General features: G+C 36.1%; 1 protein-coding gene across 1 annotated transcript in view; it reads left to right on the forward strand.

The window, feature by feature from the left end:
- Nucleotides 1-18817, forward strand: part of LOC107668554 (tyrosine-protein phosphatase non-receptor type 22-like) — a 22777-nt gene extending 3960 nt beyond the window's left edge. Inside the window, exons 3-28 of the mRNA XM_016460470.1 lie at nt 2859-2935; nt 3089-3184; nt 3337-3375; nt 3652-3723; nt 4644-4703; nt 5234-5376; nt 5948-6014; nt 6110-6187; nt 6267-6347; nt 6524-6639; nt 8883-9457; nt 9553-9642; nt 10631-10702; nt 10783-10854; nt 10946-11073; nt 11174-11201; nt 11313-11390; nt 12494-12550; nt 14830-14892; nt 14979-15109; nt 15780-15807; nt 15990-16052; nt 16157-16266; nt 17453-17483; nt 17592-17702; nt 17882-18817. Of these exons, the coding sequence (XP_016315956.1) occupies nt 2859-2935; nt 3089-3184; nt 3337-3375; nt 3652-3723; nt 4644-4703; nt 5234-5376; nt 5948-6014; nt 6110-6187; nt 6267-6347; nt 6524-6639; nt 8883-9457; nt 9553-9642; nt 10631-10702; nt 10783-10854; nt 10946-11073; nt 11174-11201; nt 11313-11390; nt 12494-12550; nt 14830-14892; nt 14979-15109; nt 15780-15807; nt 15990-16052; nt 16157-16266; nt 17453-17483; nt 17592-17702; nt 17882-17943 (2528 nt within the window). The 3' untranslated portion in view covers nt 17944-18817. The remainder of the gene's footprint in view (nt 1-2858; nt 2936-3088; nt 3185-3336; nt 3376-3651; nt 3724-4643; nt 4704-5233; nt 5377-5947; nt 6015-6109; nt 6188-6266; nt 6348-6523; nt 6640-8882; nt 9458-9552; nt 9643-10630; nt 10703-10782; nt 10855-10945; nt 11074-11173; nt 11202-11312; nt 11391-12493; nt 12551-14829; nt 14893-14978; nt 15110-15779; nt 15808-15989; nt 16053-16156; nt 16267-17452; nt 17484-17591; nt 17703-17881) is intronic.
- The last annotated feature ends 26 nt before the right edge of the window (nt 18818-18843 follow it).

Genomic DNA, 18843 nt, shown 5'->3' on the forward strand with positions numbered 1-18843 from the left:
ATATATATATATATATATAATTTGCCTTAAAATTATTAATACTTTTGCAAATTTCTATATAGTAAAATTTATTTTAAATATCATCTGCATTTTTTTTTTTACATTTTTACTTAAAGAGATAATTCATGGAAAATGTGCCATGCTAAGTGGAAGATTTCTGCCAAGATTTCACCTGGTAGAAACAAATACTATTAAAATTAATGTCATGATTCCCACTATGACATCTAAATGGCAGCAGAGGAGCATTTATTGTCTCCTTTACCATTTCCACTCTGTAATATAGTTCTTTTCACATGTTTTGCTAATGGATTTATATTTAGACATTATAAAATCACTATTATAACATTTAAAAATCTCTTTTTTCACTATTATAACATTTAAAAATCTATTTTTTGCCAGGATGTTTTCATAGGGGTAGCCAGGAAGGGGGCAGCAACCAGTCTGGGGTGGCACAGAAATCTTCATTATTTCAATATAGAATTGGATTTGACTATAAAGTACTGGACTGTTTTAGTGCCTAAAACACAATTGAATAACTGAATTAATTTGTACTTAATTGTAATTGAGATAGTTGTGAATTACATCAAGTAATACAGAGTGAATGACAATTTGTTTTATTTTTGTATTTCCTAGGCTCCAGGTATTTTAATAAAAGGGCTCACTATAGCTTTATTGCTCAGTAAGCTTGGTTCTGAGTCTTAACACCACCAAAATCTTGTTCTCCATCATTAATTAGGCCCACTCATGGATGAGACATGCAGATAATTATAGTCAACCTTCACTGAATTTTATATAATCAATGAACTCTGAAAAAGTTATCAGTCAATGTTTAACATTCTATTAGTTGTCAAAATGAATTCATTGCAGCACTTTTGTCATACCTAAATTGAGCTCTGTACAAAGGAAAATAATGTAAGAATGTAAAATAAGTTTTTTTTTCATGCATTTAAATATGGTTTCATTTTCTTTTCATTTTCGTACTTTACAAATGAATGAAAAATTATTTCTAGTACATATTCATATTTTCTAGTACATTTATCTGCACTGTGCTCACATTTGGCCTACTTGTGCATTAAATTATAAATAAATAAAAAAATGACATCGCCTATCATCTTGCGCCCTATTGTGATCTCGAATTGCAGAATATTTGAGTAGGCTGCATGCATTTGAGACGTGTTCTTAAATGTAATGCACAGACATGCATGCACAGTTTTAGTCGCCATTTTGGTAATTTCGTGACTTAACTGACGATGTATGCTCACAGTTTCTAGTGCAGTTTATTTATGAAGTGAGCGTGCGCCTCATATTCGCGTACAGTTGAAGAGCGTGCGCCGTGAGCACTTTAAAACGGCTGACAGGACAGGAAAGTTTGTTTTACTGACATAACAACATCTCATCAGACACAGTCCCTGCTGTTCTACTGAAGCTCATTTGGCACATGTACCTTTTCCTGAGGGCAAGCTGAAGTGCGCGTCTGAAAAGTCTCCCGTTTGTTGTGGTCGCAAAGAGATACAGCCGTTCCGCGTCTTAAGTTTTTAATAAATACATTTTTGAACTCATTAAAATGCTAAAAACCGTTAAGTAAAAACGTTGCATTAATTACTTTTAATAACTAGCTTTTGATTATTTATAACGTTTTATTAAAGAAGATTTTCACAGAATGATTTAGGCAAAATGGCGCCCCCCTATGTGTGGCGCCCCTATGCACTGCATATACTGCATACCCCGTTTTTCCGCCACTGAGTACGGTATACCATAATATACTGTACCGCACCGTACCGTATCGTAAATTAAGGGAAAAAAACTGCAGATATGGGTGCCAAAAATTCAGCATAAAAAATACATATGGGATGACATATTGGTGCATGTGTATATTTTACAACATAACCGTACATTTCATTAAGTTATATAATGTTAAAATACCAGTGTGCTTGAAGTACCAAAATCTGCTTATATTGTAAAATATACCGATAACTACCATAATACAGGTGGCAAAATAGAAAACCATGATGAATCATGAGACAAAACACCACCAGTGTAACACACAACACTAAAATAATGCCATAAACATTAACTATATTACAGAAAGTGTAACACAAACACCTTCATGCACTGATAATAAAAAAAAAAAAAATTTTTTAATGTAAAATGTGAATAGTGGGTCTTCTGGTAATGTCCTTGTACTGTTTTTTCACTGCAAATTACACAATTTATAGTTGTTACTTACCAAAACCATAAATTTTACAGTTAATTTACAATTAACAGGGTTTTTTTTTAACATACAACTGCAAAAAACGTCTGTCCTTTCTCTATTTCTTAATCTCTTCCTGTTCTAGCTTGTACTATCCTGAACGGTGGTTAAAACTTTGTATTGTTAGCACTTCTCACGGTATTACCTCCGCTTGCTGTTTTCCTTATTTGCAAGTTGCTTATATAAAAGTGAGAAAATTGTCTGTTAAATGTATAAATGTAAATGTTTTTATGTTAGCGTTTTAACAGTATTCTGTAAAAATTACAAGCATTTCATACAGTGCTCTAAATCATAAAGATGTTCTCTAAATTTCTAGTCAACATCTGACAGGAAACATTGTAGAAGTGTATTGCAGTAGAACAAACGTTCTAAAAACATCTTCTAAATGAAAATGCGTACATCAAATAGACATCTGTGTGATGTATGTGTGCTGTCCGGGTATATTATACTATAAATACTGCACTGTATCACATTAGACAATGCCAAAGACAAACATGGATAGCAATGTAGGAGATTAACACAAAATTTGTGAAAATAGCAGTTATATGAAAACCATGAAAAGCGTTGATTGTGAAGATAAGATGCTGACGGCTGTATTTTCTCACAGTTGATCACAGCAGAGTAAAACTCTCCCTCATCACATCCAAACATGACACAGATTACATCAATGCTAGTTTCATTAAGGTAAGGAAGCACAAGAAAGGTCTCATGCTATACACATTTATACACAAAGAGAACTATACACTGATCAGATTAAACAAAACATGCTTAAACAATGACTGGCAAAATATCAGTGCTATTCAGGAAAAATTGCCATTTGTTCTGTATTTATTTCAGGGAGTGTTGGGCTCTAGGGCGTATATTGCCACACAAGGCCCGCTGCCAAACACTGTGCTTGACTTCTGGAGGATGCTGTGGGAATACAACGTACAGGTGAGAGCTTGATTATAGCGTATGACCATTTCACACACATTCCACTTCCTGTAGAAAACAGGTTCAACCTGCTAGATGAGCTTTGGCCAGATCCAAGGAGAAACATTCACACAATGAAATCTAAATGCCTCTAACTCTCTCTCTCTCTGCAGGTTATTGTGATGGCTTGCCGGGAGTTTGAAATGGGAAGGGTAAGTTGTAACTGACAGTGTGTTATAGGGGAAATGTTGACAGTCACTGTGTTTAAAAGAAAACATTTTTATTAACCACATCCTTCTTGCCTCAGAATGGTGAGGCAATGCATCAAGCATGACATTTTCTGCAACTTCTTTTTTTATCTTGAGCTCCTACCCTTTCAAAACGTTTGATACGATTACAGTGCTGCCATGCACTCAGCATATACATTTTCACAGCGTAGACAGAAGGGAGCAGTTGAGATTGAATGCTACTTTTCCTCTTTCTTTCAGAAAAAATGTGAGCGTTACTGGCCAGAGTCAAAGGATGATGTGTTTGTGTGTGAGCCCTTTACCATATACTATGTAAGAAACACCTCTTCCCTCACTCACACCACACTTCCTGTCCTTGTGTTTTATTTGCGCTCACACACACGTTGAAGCCTGATTCTCAGTATTCCAGCAGTATCTAAAACACAACATCTAGAACCACTAAGTACGATACAAAAAACACATTGCGTTCTTCCACAACGTCACTATGTTTTCTTAATATGTTGACATTTATAACAAACAAAAATGTTACTGTTTAGAAAAAAGACAAATTATCAGTATTGTCAGGGTGCACAAATTATCACTACTATATTGGTTACTGGTATGGCCTTAATTTCACATTTAGATTACCTTTGTCATTTTATAGGACTCATCTGCATTAAGAAACGTTGGTTTTAATATGAAGTAATTTTCTGTGTAGCTTTATCACGTGTTTCACCTGTATTATGAATTGGAGTTAAAGAAATGTCTATAAACTTGTCGAATAATGTCCTGGCAGAAAATTATCAGTAACTTTTCGGGGGTTTTTCTACAGATTTTTTTTAGCGTAAAGTTAATCTTGAAAACACTAGTAATGTAATAAAACTTCTAAATGTAATCTTTAGCAAATCTAAAAAATTAATATCAGTGTTGTTTCATATTGTACTTTATAATTTTGTGCTGCATGCTTTCACTCGTAGCACTTAAAAATGTTTATTTTCAGTTTATTATTTATTTATTAATTTAGACAAAATAGTTGAAAATAGTTATCAGCTTATTGTGTCAACCAGAATTTTATATTTGTGCATCCCTTAAAAACAATAATGTCATATTTAAGGGTTGTACATTCCGCACCTTTTAGCATTAGTTTAGATCTTTAATCAGTTTTCACTATTGAATAACATTAGCCAAAATATGATCTGCAAATTACTGATCCAATGAGCATTCCAGTCATGCACATGTTTGATTTTGTCCAGGAGTCTGATGAGAATAAGGGAGAATATTTGACACGGACACTGAAAGTGACATTTAAACAAGTAAGTACCATTTCTTTGATCTTAACTTCAACGCACTGAATAATGTTCAAAGCTTACCCTTTACCGTCTTTATAGTGTATACAAAAATACTGTATATTTATTTAAATGCTTTTATTGCTTTTTCCCCCTTGCTTTTAAAATAAAACTATATAAAAATCTCATTTAAATAGCAGCTTTATAAACTGATCGCTGGATGTGTTCACACTTCAGTCAAGTTCAATGAGTTTTAAAAATACTGCTTTAGGTTAAACATTATGTTGTGGTGACCTATGACTCGTCCATACAGGTTTTTTTTTTCCTTCTTGAAAATGTCATTGCGTAAGAGTATGCAGTATTCAGCTTTAATAGTCAAAAGGTTCAGAGACTGTGCAGACATTGTAGTGGAACAAATATAAAGACAGACAGGTGCTGACATTTCTGCAGATGTTTTGTTGTGATGAAGGAAAACCACCAAAATGTGGTGCTTTAATGACTAGAAACCAGGTAACCAGAAAAAAACAAACAGTCTATATTACACCGGTTATTTCCAGGTGTCTCGGACACTGAAGCAGCTGCACTATGTGAACTGGCCGGATCACGGAGTACCCGACTCCATTCCTGCCATCCTGGAGCTGCTGCAGGACATGCGGATTTACCAGGAACATGATGAGATTCCCATCTGTATTCACTGCAGGTAAACGCCTGTATCTGCTGGGATCGACTGTTAGGATTGATTTTGCAATGACTGCATTTGAGGGTAAATCAAATAGGTGTGAGGTCATATTGTGGCCATGGTGGAAATTTTGGTGGAAATGAACACAAGATACTGATACAAACAGGTTGTTTGTAACGGTAACCATGGAAGATGCCCACTTTCAACTTTTACACAGGAAATGTGTAGGTGGTTGACCAAGAACAAGCAAATACCCCAACAATCATCTGCACTACAGCTACCACTGAGTTACAATGACTTTACATAACAAACAAAAACAAATGGGTACTCGTTTTTTGATTAGCTAAAGATTTAATTCAACAGTGTTATTGAATTATTAGTGTTGTAAAGATTTTAAAAGTTTTTCCACAGAATATTCTGAGCACTTTATAGGCAGCTCATTGATTTTTTCAGCACTCCACAGCAGTGTTATGTAGCAAACTGCAACTCATATACTACTCTCAAGGGACTATCAATCTAAGTTGTTCAAAAGTGAGAAGAAAGAATTGTGTTTTCACTGTGGCTCATTCTCTTGGAACTCTTGGATTTGCAGTGCAGGCTGTGGAAGAACAGGTGCATTGTGTGCCATTGACTATACCTGGAATCTACTGAAGAGACAGGTAAGAGTTCAAAACATCTTCCTGAAGCTTTCATTATACTGACAAAATATCATCTATATTCTGACAAGGTGCTGATCTTATTTGCTCTTGTTTAGATGATCCCAGAGAATTTCAGTATCTTTGAACTGGTAAAGGACATGCGCGCACAGAGGCCCTCTGTGGTTCAGACTAAGGTAACCAACTTAGTTTCTCCTTAAATTGCCATAACCAAAAGTCTCCATTTTACCTAACGATAATTTCTTCTCTTCCTAGGAACAATATGAACTAGTATACAGGACCATCAAATTGCTGTTTGAGAGATATATGGCAGCAATGGATGAATCAAACAGAGAGGTTAGATATGCCATCATTATTACTCACTCTTTATTTACGCAAGTATATAAATACATAATTTTATTTCTCACTAATTTTGCTTTGCAGTTATGACACATTATACAACATAGTCAGAGCATTTATATGGCATTGTTTTTGCATTGTTCAGTGAACTATTTAATTTAATCATCAATCAGGTCCCAGCTTCCCCTTCTCCTGTCACTTTAAGCAGTGGGAGTGAGCTCTCGGATTTCAGCGACTCCGAATCAGAGACTGGGACAGACTTCAGAGCATTGCTTCAAACTGAGCACAGGTATTAGGGAATATCTCATTTTAATACAATTTATACAGATTTTAAATTAATAGTTCACCCAAAAATGAAATGAATTCTTTCATCATTTATTCACCCTCCTGCAGGTGAATACATTTACATTTTTGGTTGAACTATCACTTTAAAACTGATGTGTGTAATTTCTGTTCCAATAACATCACTAAAGATAAAAAGAATAATAATAATGGGCCTGTCCCAATACCCACATTTGCTGTCTTTGCACTTGAACACTTGTCTTAACGTATTTCCTGTATTTGACCCAAGTGGTCAAGTGGGTGTGAACAAGTATGCGCAGAACTTTTTATTACCTGATGGAACACACTACATCATGCTGTAAATCATAGTGCTGTAAAGATGTAAGTGACATTTTTTTGTATTTTTTTTTTTTACAAAGCTTTTTGAATTCAGTTATTTGCACTTTAAAATAAACATTATTTTCAGAATTTTTGTGGTGACTCAAATTAAAGGTATAGTTCACCCAAAAATTAAAATGACACCATGATTTACTCGCCCTCAAGCTATCCTACTGTAGGTGTATATGACTTTCTTCTGTCAGACGAATGCAATTGGAGTTATATTAAAAAATGTCTGGGTCTTCCAAGCTTTATAATGGCAGTGAATGGTGGTCGAGATTTTTAAGTCCAAAAAAGTGCAACCATCCATCATAAAAAGTGCTCCACAAGGCTCCGGGGGGTTAATAAAGGTCTTCTGAAGCGAAGTGATGCATTTGTGTAAGAAAAATATTCATATTTAAAATTTTATAAACCGTTATCTCTAGCTTCCGCTAACTGTCATGTGCGCATTCATGAGAGAGTGTTGTTCCAGTGGATGACGTAAGGACGTAGGCATAGCGTAAGCTGCGGTGAGAATGTGCTAGTCTCGTGAGAACCAAGTTTTGTATACAGCAAAGGAAAACCAGTCTCCTCTTGGCTTATATTGAAATCCTCTGACATTTTTCTTTACAAATCCTTGTTTTGTACTTCAAATTCGTGACCAGTGTTTTGTTTTGCTCTCTCCTCTGCACTTCCGTGTTTGTCACTTCCTACATCATCCACTTCCTACGTAATTTATTTTGCTTCAAAATCTCGACCACCATTCACTACCATTATAAAGCTTGGAAGAGCCAGGACATTTTTTAACATAACTCCGATTGTATTCATCTAAAAGAAGTCATATACACCTAGGATGGCTTGAGGGTGAGAAAATTATGGGATAATTTACATTTTTGGGTGAACTATGCCTTTAAGTGATAAAAAGCAGTTGCAAATATTTTACAAAAATATGCATACTTATCTCTGCAACAATTAAATTTGCAACACTTTTTTTTACTACCAAATTATGTAATATCAAAGTAATTTAACTAGCACTGGAAAGTTTTACTAGGCTTGACCCTGAACATAGTGTGTTACACTTAGCCTCAAATACCACACTAAAGCGGTATTAGAGATTTAATGTGCATCAAGGGCACTGAGCTTTAGCTTTTTTTCAGATCTGGGGCAGTCTTTTGCACTTATTTCCTGTTGCATATACGCATTCTCAAGTGGCCAAGATAATAATTGTGGGTACTGGGACAGGCCCAATGATTGTTTCCAAAAGGTTTTTTCAAACACTCCCCCATCTGTCACTGGTCAAAAACAGAGTCCCACCCTCAAATGAACACCAATGGTTGAACATGTTCTGTGAAAGGCTTCTCAAACAGAAAAATCTTACTTTAATTCAAACTTTACATTTAAATGTCATCAACAATTTTGAATTGTTTCATGTCAAAGGTAAATTTCACACTTGGTTGGTTTGGTTCGATTAAAACATGTGATTGCTCTAGTGTGGTTCATTTGAAAAAGTATGAATGCTGCCATACGAACCTTGATACACACCAAACAAGAGGACCGATTCCTCCTGAAAAGGTGTGCATTGGTGCACTTCCAAACAAACTCTGGTGCAGTTTCATTGAAATATTATCGCAATGCAGACCAAATACATCTAAACAAAACAAGAACAGGATGTGTATCCTTATGCCTTTTATGTTGTATCTTTGGGTTCAGTTTAAAAAAATGACAGTGTGAACGCTAAGCAAACTAGGACTAAATGTATAATTTTAATTTTTTTTGGGTCCAGACCAAAAGAACCAAGAGAACCAAACTACAATTGTAAACACATCCTAAGACACATTGCGACTGTCTTTGTGGTATTCCTGATCATAACAAAATCTTTCACTGTTTTGATAGGAATAACGAGATGGAAATCCCTATAAATGAACTCCGTCACATCACACACAATGTCACTTCTTGGTCACAGTCTCATTCAGAACCATTCAGTCAAGAGGTCATCTCCACAAAACTCAATCCTGCAGACATGCTCAATACAATGAGTGAATGGACCCAGATTACAGATCAGAGGTCATTCATAGCAGCAACTCCTCAAACAGACTTAACAACCTGTGGAACTCAAAGAACTGAGCCATCCACCAGCTTTAACACTGATCTCACCCACGCTGCATGCTTAAACTATCCCATCCGCCTAATACAGGAGCTGAGGCCAAGTATGAAGCATCTGGAGTGTGCAGAAAACCAAGATGTCAGTCCTGCTGCCACAGAACACAACTCTATCATCCCCAGCACAGTCTGCTACACTGTCGAAGATCCTTATTTTGGTCCTGAGTCTCAACCGGTTAACAACAATCACAGTGTTATGGACTCTATAATTCATGAAGCATCGATGGAGAATCCCTGTTTCACAATACCTAGTTTAACCCTTAATAATCAGGTGTTAGAACTGCCAAAACATGACTGCAATGACAAAGGTATGAAAACCTATGGCTATTTTAGCAACTGATTTCTGAAAACTATTAATGATGCATCACTTACGATAATTTCCTCTGTTATAATCTGTATAAAGGTGCAAATAAACCTTCATCTGATGAAGACACTCCTCCTCCTTTGCCAGAGCGAACCCCAGAGTCATTTATACTGGCAGAGGAAATGAACGGTTAGTCCAACTTAAGGTCTAAATGTTTATCCTCCCCATGCTATTTTAGTTGTATTTTATATACTATTACAGTATTTTTATTAATATCTTGAACTGGCTTTTATTTTTATATTTCAGTTTTCATTTTTATATTAGTTTAATTTTATGTGCTCTTGTCATTTTTAGTTTTAAAAATGACAGTTTTGAAACCAAAATGAAAGTATTAGTTTCAGTAATTTCGTAACACTTAAAGCCTTTGTGTATAATGCATCATTAAGGTATTCATAATAAACTGAAGTGCATTATATCTTTACATAAATAATTGTAAACAAAATTAAAACGCATTATAATATTTGCAGATTCCACTGTTTATCATGTGTTTTAATGCTTTCTAAAGGTCTTAAAATTAAGTATTATTATGTTTTATAACTGGTTACAATTATATATGAAATCATGCATCATGCAATGCATTATATAGGCTTCATGAATAGTGTTATCGCAATTTTAGTTCTTTTTTTATATCTAATATTTAAATATTCTGTTATTTTAACTTTATTTCAGTCACTGAAAATGATTTTAATAACAGATTTGTGTTTATTTATTAGTTATAGTAACAATAAATAGGGCTGCACGATAAATCGCATGCGATATTTAACGCGCATCTTATCAGTAAAGCCGGTTCTGTAATCAGCGGTAATTATCCATCACCTGCGTGCTTTCACATTGAGCAGCATTAACTACACAGAGCCGTTGTTCACTGACGAGCTGCGCAAAAAATCGCGGATGGAGAATTACCGCTGATTACAGAACCGGCTTTACTGATAAGATGCGCGTTAAATATCGCATGCGATTTATCGCGCAGCCCCAAACAACACTGATTCTCACTTACATTAACTGACATTTCAAGCCATACAACATATACAAATTGGTCCAGTACATTTTCTATTAACTTAAAGAAAGTAACAAAATTTTTTTAAATCTACATCACAATATATGGTCTTGTTTCCAGATATCAGTGAAAACACTGAGATGTTGACATTGGTGATCCCAACCAGCTCAGAATCTGAGAGCATCAATAAAGGTGAGAATTATGCACACTTGAAAATTTGTGTATATATTTGATGGACAGCACCTGTAAATGTTCCCGTTTTCTCTAAAAAGATAGCCCTCCTTCACCTGTGCCCCCACTGCCTGAGAGAACTCCAGAGTCTTTTGAAATGGCCATAGATGAGGGTACGACAGTGATGGGCAGGGATGAATCTATAACAAATGTCATGTCCTCACTTCTTTGCACCTTATCAAACTGTCATCTAATTTTCAACAGATTTGGTACAAAACATAACACAGGAAAAGCCACAGGATGTTGTAATGAGAGTTGGGAAATCTCTAGAATGGTCTGGGCAAACAAATGAAGCTCAGACAGACATGAAGCGGTCTTGGTCCAGAAGCAAGGTGAGAAGATGCAGGATGTACAGCCTAATAAATCATTTCATCATATTAATAGAACACACCAACCTAAACAATATAATCATAAATAAAATTATTTTTTCAGAGCTTAAAACTTAGAATGTCACTTCCTGGTAAGTTCGTCATATATATTTAGGATTTCAAAGTCATAGATAAGACAGCAGTAAACCAGCAAGAAATTAATTCTGGCTACATTGTTGACAACTTCCTCTTTTTTGCTGCAGCATCATCATCTGCTCCACTCAGTCCTATTCTGATCACAAGTCACAGTCCTCCTCCCCTACTGTACAAACAACCTCAGGGTAAGACTTAACAGGAATAGTGTATAGTACAAATTTAACTTTGAATATACTCTGCAGAAATTCAGTTATATACTGGTGTTAAAGCTAGGTGACATTAAGCAAGTGAAAACATACTATATTTACACATGCATATTTAAGGCAATTTTAAAATGCATCTACCTTCAACAATGACTACAAAAACTGACAGTATAACAATGCAAACAAAATACCATACAAATCTAGAATTTTGGGAGTCGATTCACTTGTGAAGGGAAGCCAAGTGACGAAACCTTATGTAGCATACAACATTAATATCTGAGCTGATTGCTAGCTGAGGTGGTCGCTCAAAATGAATATACTTTATCGTCACATATTTCATGATTAATGCCTGTCCTTGTGTTCACTTACCTCTTGTTTCAAAGATAGGCGTCGTGCTGTTCAATTATTGTTTAGCCGCCTTTGTATAGAAGCATTGGTGTTGTGAACTCCTGAGCAATCTTTTAGTGGACGACAATGACTCAATGAGTCAATGACTTACATAAATAGACACTCACTGGTCACCACCTACTGGTATTTAATAATGTAATTTACAGAAAAAGTCACCAAATGAATCAGTAAACGAATCCAAACGAGTCTTTTTATTGAATAACATTCACGAGAATGTATCAGAATTAATCAAATTAATCAGAATCAAATTTTTCCAATTCAGTTTTCCAATTCAACTCTTAATTCCTAACGCCTCGTCATGGAAGAATTGATTCTTTCTGGGATTGACTCCCAGATCTAGAGCTCTGCAGAATAATTTTTGGTTGCAAATTGTACATTTTAGATTTTAGTCTCATGCCTACATTTTTGGTTATCAAGTTATCAATCAAAAACGGATTGACAGAAACATTTAAAGCATCAAATATATCCACACATAATTCATAATTGATTCTTAGGACATTTTAAATTTAAAGTAGAATTTCAAGTGGCTTAGAGGTTAATGGCAATACTGAGGATACATGTTTGTAACTTTCTTTCCATATTATATACTTGTTCTAAAACAACTAGGCGTTTAAGGAAGTTCTGTCAGTGTCATTTTGGTTGATTGTCTATTTTTTACTTCCTTTTTTTAACTTTAGAATCTCTACACACCCCAACACCACGTGAGCAGGCATTTAACTCAGTTCCTGGGACAGGTAGGCCTACTGTGCATCACAAATTACCGCTGATTACAGAACCGGCTTTACTGATAAGATGCGCGTTAAATATCGCATGCGATTTATCGTGCAGCCCCAAACAACACTGATTCTCACTTACATTAACTGACATTTCAAGCCATACAACATATACAAATTGGTCCAGTACATTTTCTATTAACTTAAAGAAAGTAACAAAATTTTTTTAAATCTACATCACAATATATGGTCTTGTTTCCAGATATCAGTGAAAACACTGAGATGTTGACATTGGTGATCCCAACCAGCTCAGAATCTGAGAGCATCAATAAAGGTGAGAATTATGCACACTTGAAAATTTGTGTATATATTTGATGGACAGCACCTGTAAATGTTCCCGTTTTCTCTAAAAAGATAGCCCTCCTTCACCTGTGCCCCCACTGCCTGAGAGAACTCCAGAGTCTTTTGAAATGGCCATAGATGAGGGTACGACAGTGATGGGCAGGGATGAATCTATAACAAATGTCATGTCCTCACTTCTTTGCACCTTATCAAACTGTCATCTAATTTTCAACAGATTTGGTACAAAACATAACACAGGAAAAGCCACAGGATGTTGTAATGAGAGTTGGGAAATCTCTAGAATGGTCTGGGCAAACAAATGAAGCTCAGACAGACATGAAGCGGTCTTGGTCCAGAAGCAAGGTGAGAAGATGCAGGATGTACAGCCTAATAAATCATTTCATCATATTAATAGAACACACCAACCTAAACAATATAATCATAAATAAAATTATTTTTTCAGAGCTTAAAACTTAGAATGTCACTTCCTGGTAAGTTCGTCATATATATTTAGGATTTCAAAGTCATAGATAAGACAGCAGTAAACCAGCAAGAAATTAATTCTGGCTACATTGTTGACAACTTCCTCTTTTTTGCTGCAGCATCATCATCTGCTCCACTCAGTCCTATTCTGATCACAAGTCACAGTCCTCCTCCCCTACTGTACAAACAACCTCAGGGTAAGACTTAACAGGAATAGTGTATAGTACAAATTTAACTTTGAATATACTCTGCAGAAATTCAGTTATATACTGGTGTTAAAGCTAGGTGACATTAAGCAAGTGAAAACATACTATATTTACACATGCATATTTAAGGCAATTTTAAAATGCATCTACCTTCAACAATGACTACAAAAACTGACAGTATAACAATGCAAACAAAATACCATACAAATCTAGAATTTTGGGAGTCGATTCACTTGTGAAGGGAAGCCAAGTGACGAAACCTTATGTAGCATACAACATTAATATCTGAGCTGATTGCTAGCTGAGGTGGTCGCTCAAAATGAATATACTTTATCGTCACATATTTCATGATTAATGCCTGTCCTTGTGTTCACTTACCTCTTGTTTCAAAGATAGGCGTCGTGCTGTTCAATTATTGTTTAGCCGCCTTTGTATAGAAGCATTGGTGTTGTGAACTCCTGAGCAATCTTTTAGTGGACGACAATGACTCAATGAGTCAATGACTTACATAAATAGACACTCACTGGTCACCACCTACTGGTATTTAATAATGTAATTTACAGAAAAAGTCACCAAATGAATCAGTAAACGAATCCAAACGAGTCTTTTTATTGAATAACATTCACGAGAATGTATCAGAATTAATCAAATTAATCAGAATCAAATTTTTCCAATTCAGTTTTCCAATTCAACTCTTAATTCCTAACGCCTCGTCATGGAAGAATTGATTCTTTCTGGGATTGACTCCCAGATCTAGAGCTCTGCAGAATAATTTTTGGTTGCAAATTGTACATTTTAGATTTTAGTCTCATGCCTACATTTTTGGTTATCAAGTTATCAATCAAAAACGGATTGACAGAAACATTTAAAGCATCAAATATATCCACACATAATTCATAATTGATTCTTAGGACATTTTAAATTTAAAGTAGAATTTCAAGTGGCTTAGAGGTTAATGGCAATACTGAGGATACATGTTTGTAACTTTCTTTCCATATTATATACTTGTTCTAAAACAACTAGGCGTTTAAGGAAGTTCTGTCAGTGTCATTTTGGTTGATTGTCTATTTTTTACTTCCTTTTTTTAACTTTAGAATCTCTACACACCCCAACACCACGTGAGCAGGCATTTAACTCAGTTCCTGGGACAGGTAGGCCTACTGTGCATCACATACTCCAGTGTGTAACTGTTCAATTTACAATCTCCAACATATTTTCGCTGATTCAAATATAGTCTACACAACTCACATTACGTTTTGTTTCATAAAGAAAGTTTAACTCCACCACTTCCTGAAAGAACTCCAGAGTCTTTCATTTTTCACACGGAGAAAGGTGCAGTATACACAGAACTTACAGTATACAGAAAAACTTCATCTACATTTATTAACAAAGCTGAAAAATCTATTTTTTCGTTAAAGTGGCCCACAGCAGCGCCCCCTGTCAGCCAGCTGAGGCAGAGCAGCAGAGACTGAGAGTGGGCACGTCTTCTGAATGGTCAGGCAGCTCCCAGCCCAGATCATTCCTTGATCATTCTTGGAGCCGAAGCAAGGTTACTTTGCATTTACCTTTATACTATTGCTACATACTTTATACTCACTATATACTAAAAGCGAATTTTGTCAACATTTAGGAGTAAAGCATATAGACATGGACTAGAAGAAACAAACCTCTAATTTAAAGGGGTCATATGATGCAATTTCATTTTTTCCTTTCTCTTTGGAGTGTTACAAGCTCTTGGTGCATAAAGAAGATCTGTAAAGTTGCAAAGACTAAAGTCTCAAATCCAAAGAAATATTCTTTATAAGAGTTAAGAGTTAAGAGTTAACCACGCCTACCTAAAACGGCTCGTTCTAACACACCTACCGTGGATGAAGCAGAGTCCAGCCCGGAGTCGTCACGTGGTTGCCGCAAGCCCACCGGCCGCTCCTTCGTCGAATACGCCAGCCGCGCAGTTCTCAAGCCCGCCCGCCGCCGCTCACTCAGGCCCGCCGCCCTCCGCTCACTCTAGCCGCCGGCCTCTGCTCACTCTAGACTACAATGCCAGCTGTTCTGACTCACAGACTGTAAGTACGTTTTTCATATTTAAAGGATTTGCCACTGATGCGTTACACAAAATAATGTTCTTTTTAACAACATCATATGACCCCTTTAAGCTGTACAGAAATGCTTTTTCCAATTGTATGATCAATGCTTGACCAAAATGTGTCATTTTATAACAGAGCGTCAGAGCAAAAAGTTCAAAACAAGGTAGGCTGGTGTTTCCATTGTGTCCTCCCACACCTCAGTCACTAGTGTCATTACAACATAACATGTACAAGCAAATTTACCCTCTCTAGTGCACAGCAGTGTAGTTTGTCACTGTGCGACAGAGATAAAGAGGCCGCACTATTATTGGATCTATGTGTGCACAGCTGTGTTTAATTTTACAGAGTCTCTATCTGTGGCTCCGCTGACTCTGCCTGTCGCTGTAACCATAGCAACTGGGGGCCAAGGTGAGTGACAGCATGAATCCCTTAACGGTGATTGAAGTCAGTTCATGAAACTGCATAACCCTTACTACATAACCTTAGTTTAGCTTGCCCTGTGGCTAATACAGTAGAGCACCAGACGGCACTCAGCAGCCAGCCGGCAGCAACGGGACCAACAGAGAACCAGTCGGACAAGGGGGGAGAGAAAACTTCACTGGTCAGCAAGGCCAGGACCAAGGTTCACCTTTTAAAGTCTCTGTATTTGTTACATGTAAAGTGCATGGCATAATAAGCATGTAAAATTTAGGTTACTGATGGCAAATTTATTTTGTATTATATGTTTCCCACCGAACCCACATACTGAAAATAACCTGCCTTGAATGCACTTTAAAGGGGCCGTAAACACAGAGCGTACTTGTATTCCATTGCACAGCTTTTCCATTGTTTTTTTTTTTTTCAAACGCCATGTCAATTTAAGGAAGTTTTTCTTTTAAAAACGCGCTCCCTACCTCGCATTTCTAAACACCAAAACTGATTAGGGGCAGTTCATACACAACACGTTTTTGCATTCAACCATGCTTACTATGATTTACAAAGCTACGAGAATACTTTTTGTGCACAATGAAAACAATAACATGTTTATGTTCAGTAGACAGCGCGTGCATACTGAACGCAGCGCTGATTACGTTGATTACGTTTTGGGGTACTCTCCAAAATGGCAGAAGACGGTAACTCTGGGAGAAGAATTGTTGATTAAATTATTATTGTTTTCTTTGTGCACAAAAAATATTTTCGTAGCTTCGTAAAATTATGGTTGAACCACTGATGTTACATGGACTATTTTACCAATGTCCTTGCTACATTTCTGGACCTGGGAACACTACAGTTGCATTGCTGTCTACAGAGGGTCAGAGCTCTCAGATTTGATCAAAAATATGTTAATTTGTGTTCCGAAGATGAACGAAGGTCTTATGGGTTTGGAACGACATGAGGGTGAGTAATTAATGACAGAATTTTCATTTTTGGGTGAACTAAGCCTTTAAGGGCCGTTCACACAGAACACATTTTTGCATTCCACTGCGCTGCTTTTCCATCATCCTTATACAGTATGTAAACATGCGCTAGGCAGATATGTTTGATGCATAACTGAAGTTAAAAGAAGTTGAACTTTTAAAAAACACGTCTTAAGACAGTTTTCTCTCTGTAAAAAAACACATTTTGTGTGAATGGCCCCAAAATGGCCTTTAACACAAAACGTTTTTACATCCCACTGCATAGTTTTTCTATGCAAGAGTGCTAGACAGATGTTTTTGACCATTGTCCCATACGCCAAATAAAAGAAATACTTCGGCGCAGATGGCCTCATTTTTTATTTGATAAAAGCGAATATTATAAATGTCAATACATATTTTCTTTTCTTACAGAGTATTAAATTTTTGAAAGGAAAACAGAAGCGTATGTATAATAACCACTTACTACTAATTCTATTAAAATAAACATGCAAGTCAAAGGACAAATAAGCTGCTGTGTGTGGCTTGAACATCATGTAACTGTCATTTGCAGAAAAAATGGCCCCACCTCCGATCCCGCCCCCAGCCCCACCTTCAGGCCAGTCTCCAGCCCCGCCTCAGTCTGCTCCACCACCCTATGGTGCTGCTGTTGGTTTCTTATTTTGTAAGATATCGCCCCCCTTTTAATATATTTTTAAAGGACCAAATACAGTATGATTCCAAACTGATGTTCTGAGAGTTTAAAAGCTGCCACAAGATGGAGCTACTCTATTTCATATTTCTTCAGTTCTTGTTGATTCCTGGCCTGTACATGACATAGTAACCCCTTTTCTTACTCCACAGCTTTTGGATCTCGTTTTGGAAAGCCAAAAGGCCCACGAAATAAGCCAGGAACATGGGTCTAGTTCATGCTGAAGGTGAAAGAAAAGGAAAACAGCCTCACAGGACAGTTCAAAAGAGGATTTATTGAGCAAAGTTTTCTTTCACTGTGGTTTTTGAAGGATAGAAGCACAACAACAGACCTCACTCAATAGATGGACATTTATAAAGATTGTACTTTTGTCAATGACTTTGACAATTTGTAAAGGTATAATGCAAGCGAATTGCCTTTTTAGACTTTAAATATTGAAGCGTGTTGCAACTTTATGCAACTAAAATGTATATAAAATGTAACTAAAGACAAGATAATAAAGGGGATGAATGTGCTGAAAAGTAGATACTTCTGTAATCTCATAGGTAACATTTTAATGTATTTTATAATATATAGCGCTGCAGGTAACCATGGCCAATCAAGCTTTTCTATGTCACATAATATTGGACTTAGTAAGCGCATTTGGTGCCATGTCTATCTGAAAGGGATGAAAATGACAGAAGATTGTGAATATCTGTTGTCATTTTGTTTTGTGACAGTATATAACTCTGCCTTTTCTTATTTGTATATTTTCAATTTCTGATGCAGTGAAACGCTTGGTACACTCATAAAATGGTTTATTTAAAAAAATACAGGAAAAAGTCTATGCATTCCATTGCATTTTTACACAATTGAAAAGATCCACATGACAGTTCTATTAAATGTAACTTAGCATTTACAAAACATTACTTTGACTATGTTCGTAATTGACCATCTAATTAGTCCTTAAAAATCAATGAAATCTAAAACCTTTATACAAATATCAAACAGAGCAAATAATGAATCAAACACACAGAGCATGCCTTGATCCCTAAGTGGATTTTTCCTATATTACAAACGACCATCGAAACCTGATCAACACACACACACACACACAAAAAAAAAAAAAACTACC

This window comes from Sinocyclocheilus anshuiensis, unplaced genomic scaffold (genome assembly GCF_001515605.1).
Source record: "Sinocyclocheilus anshuiensis isolate Anshui unplaced genomic scaffold, SAMN03320099.WGS_v1.1 scaffold32, whole genome shotgun sequence".
NCBI lineage: Eukaryota > Metazoa > Chordata > Actinopteri > Cypriniformes > Cyprinidae > Sinocyclocheilus > Sinocyclocheilus anshuiensis.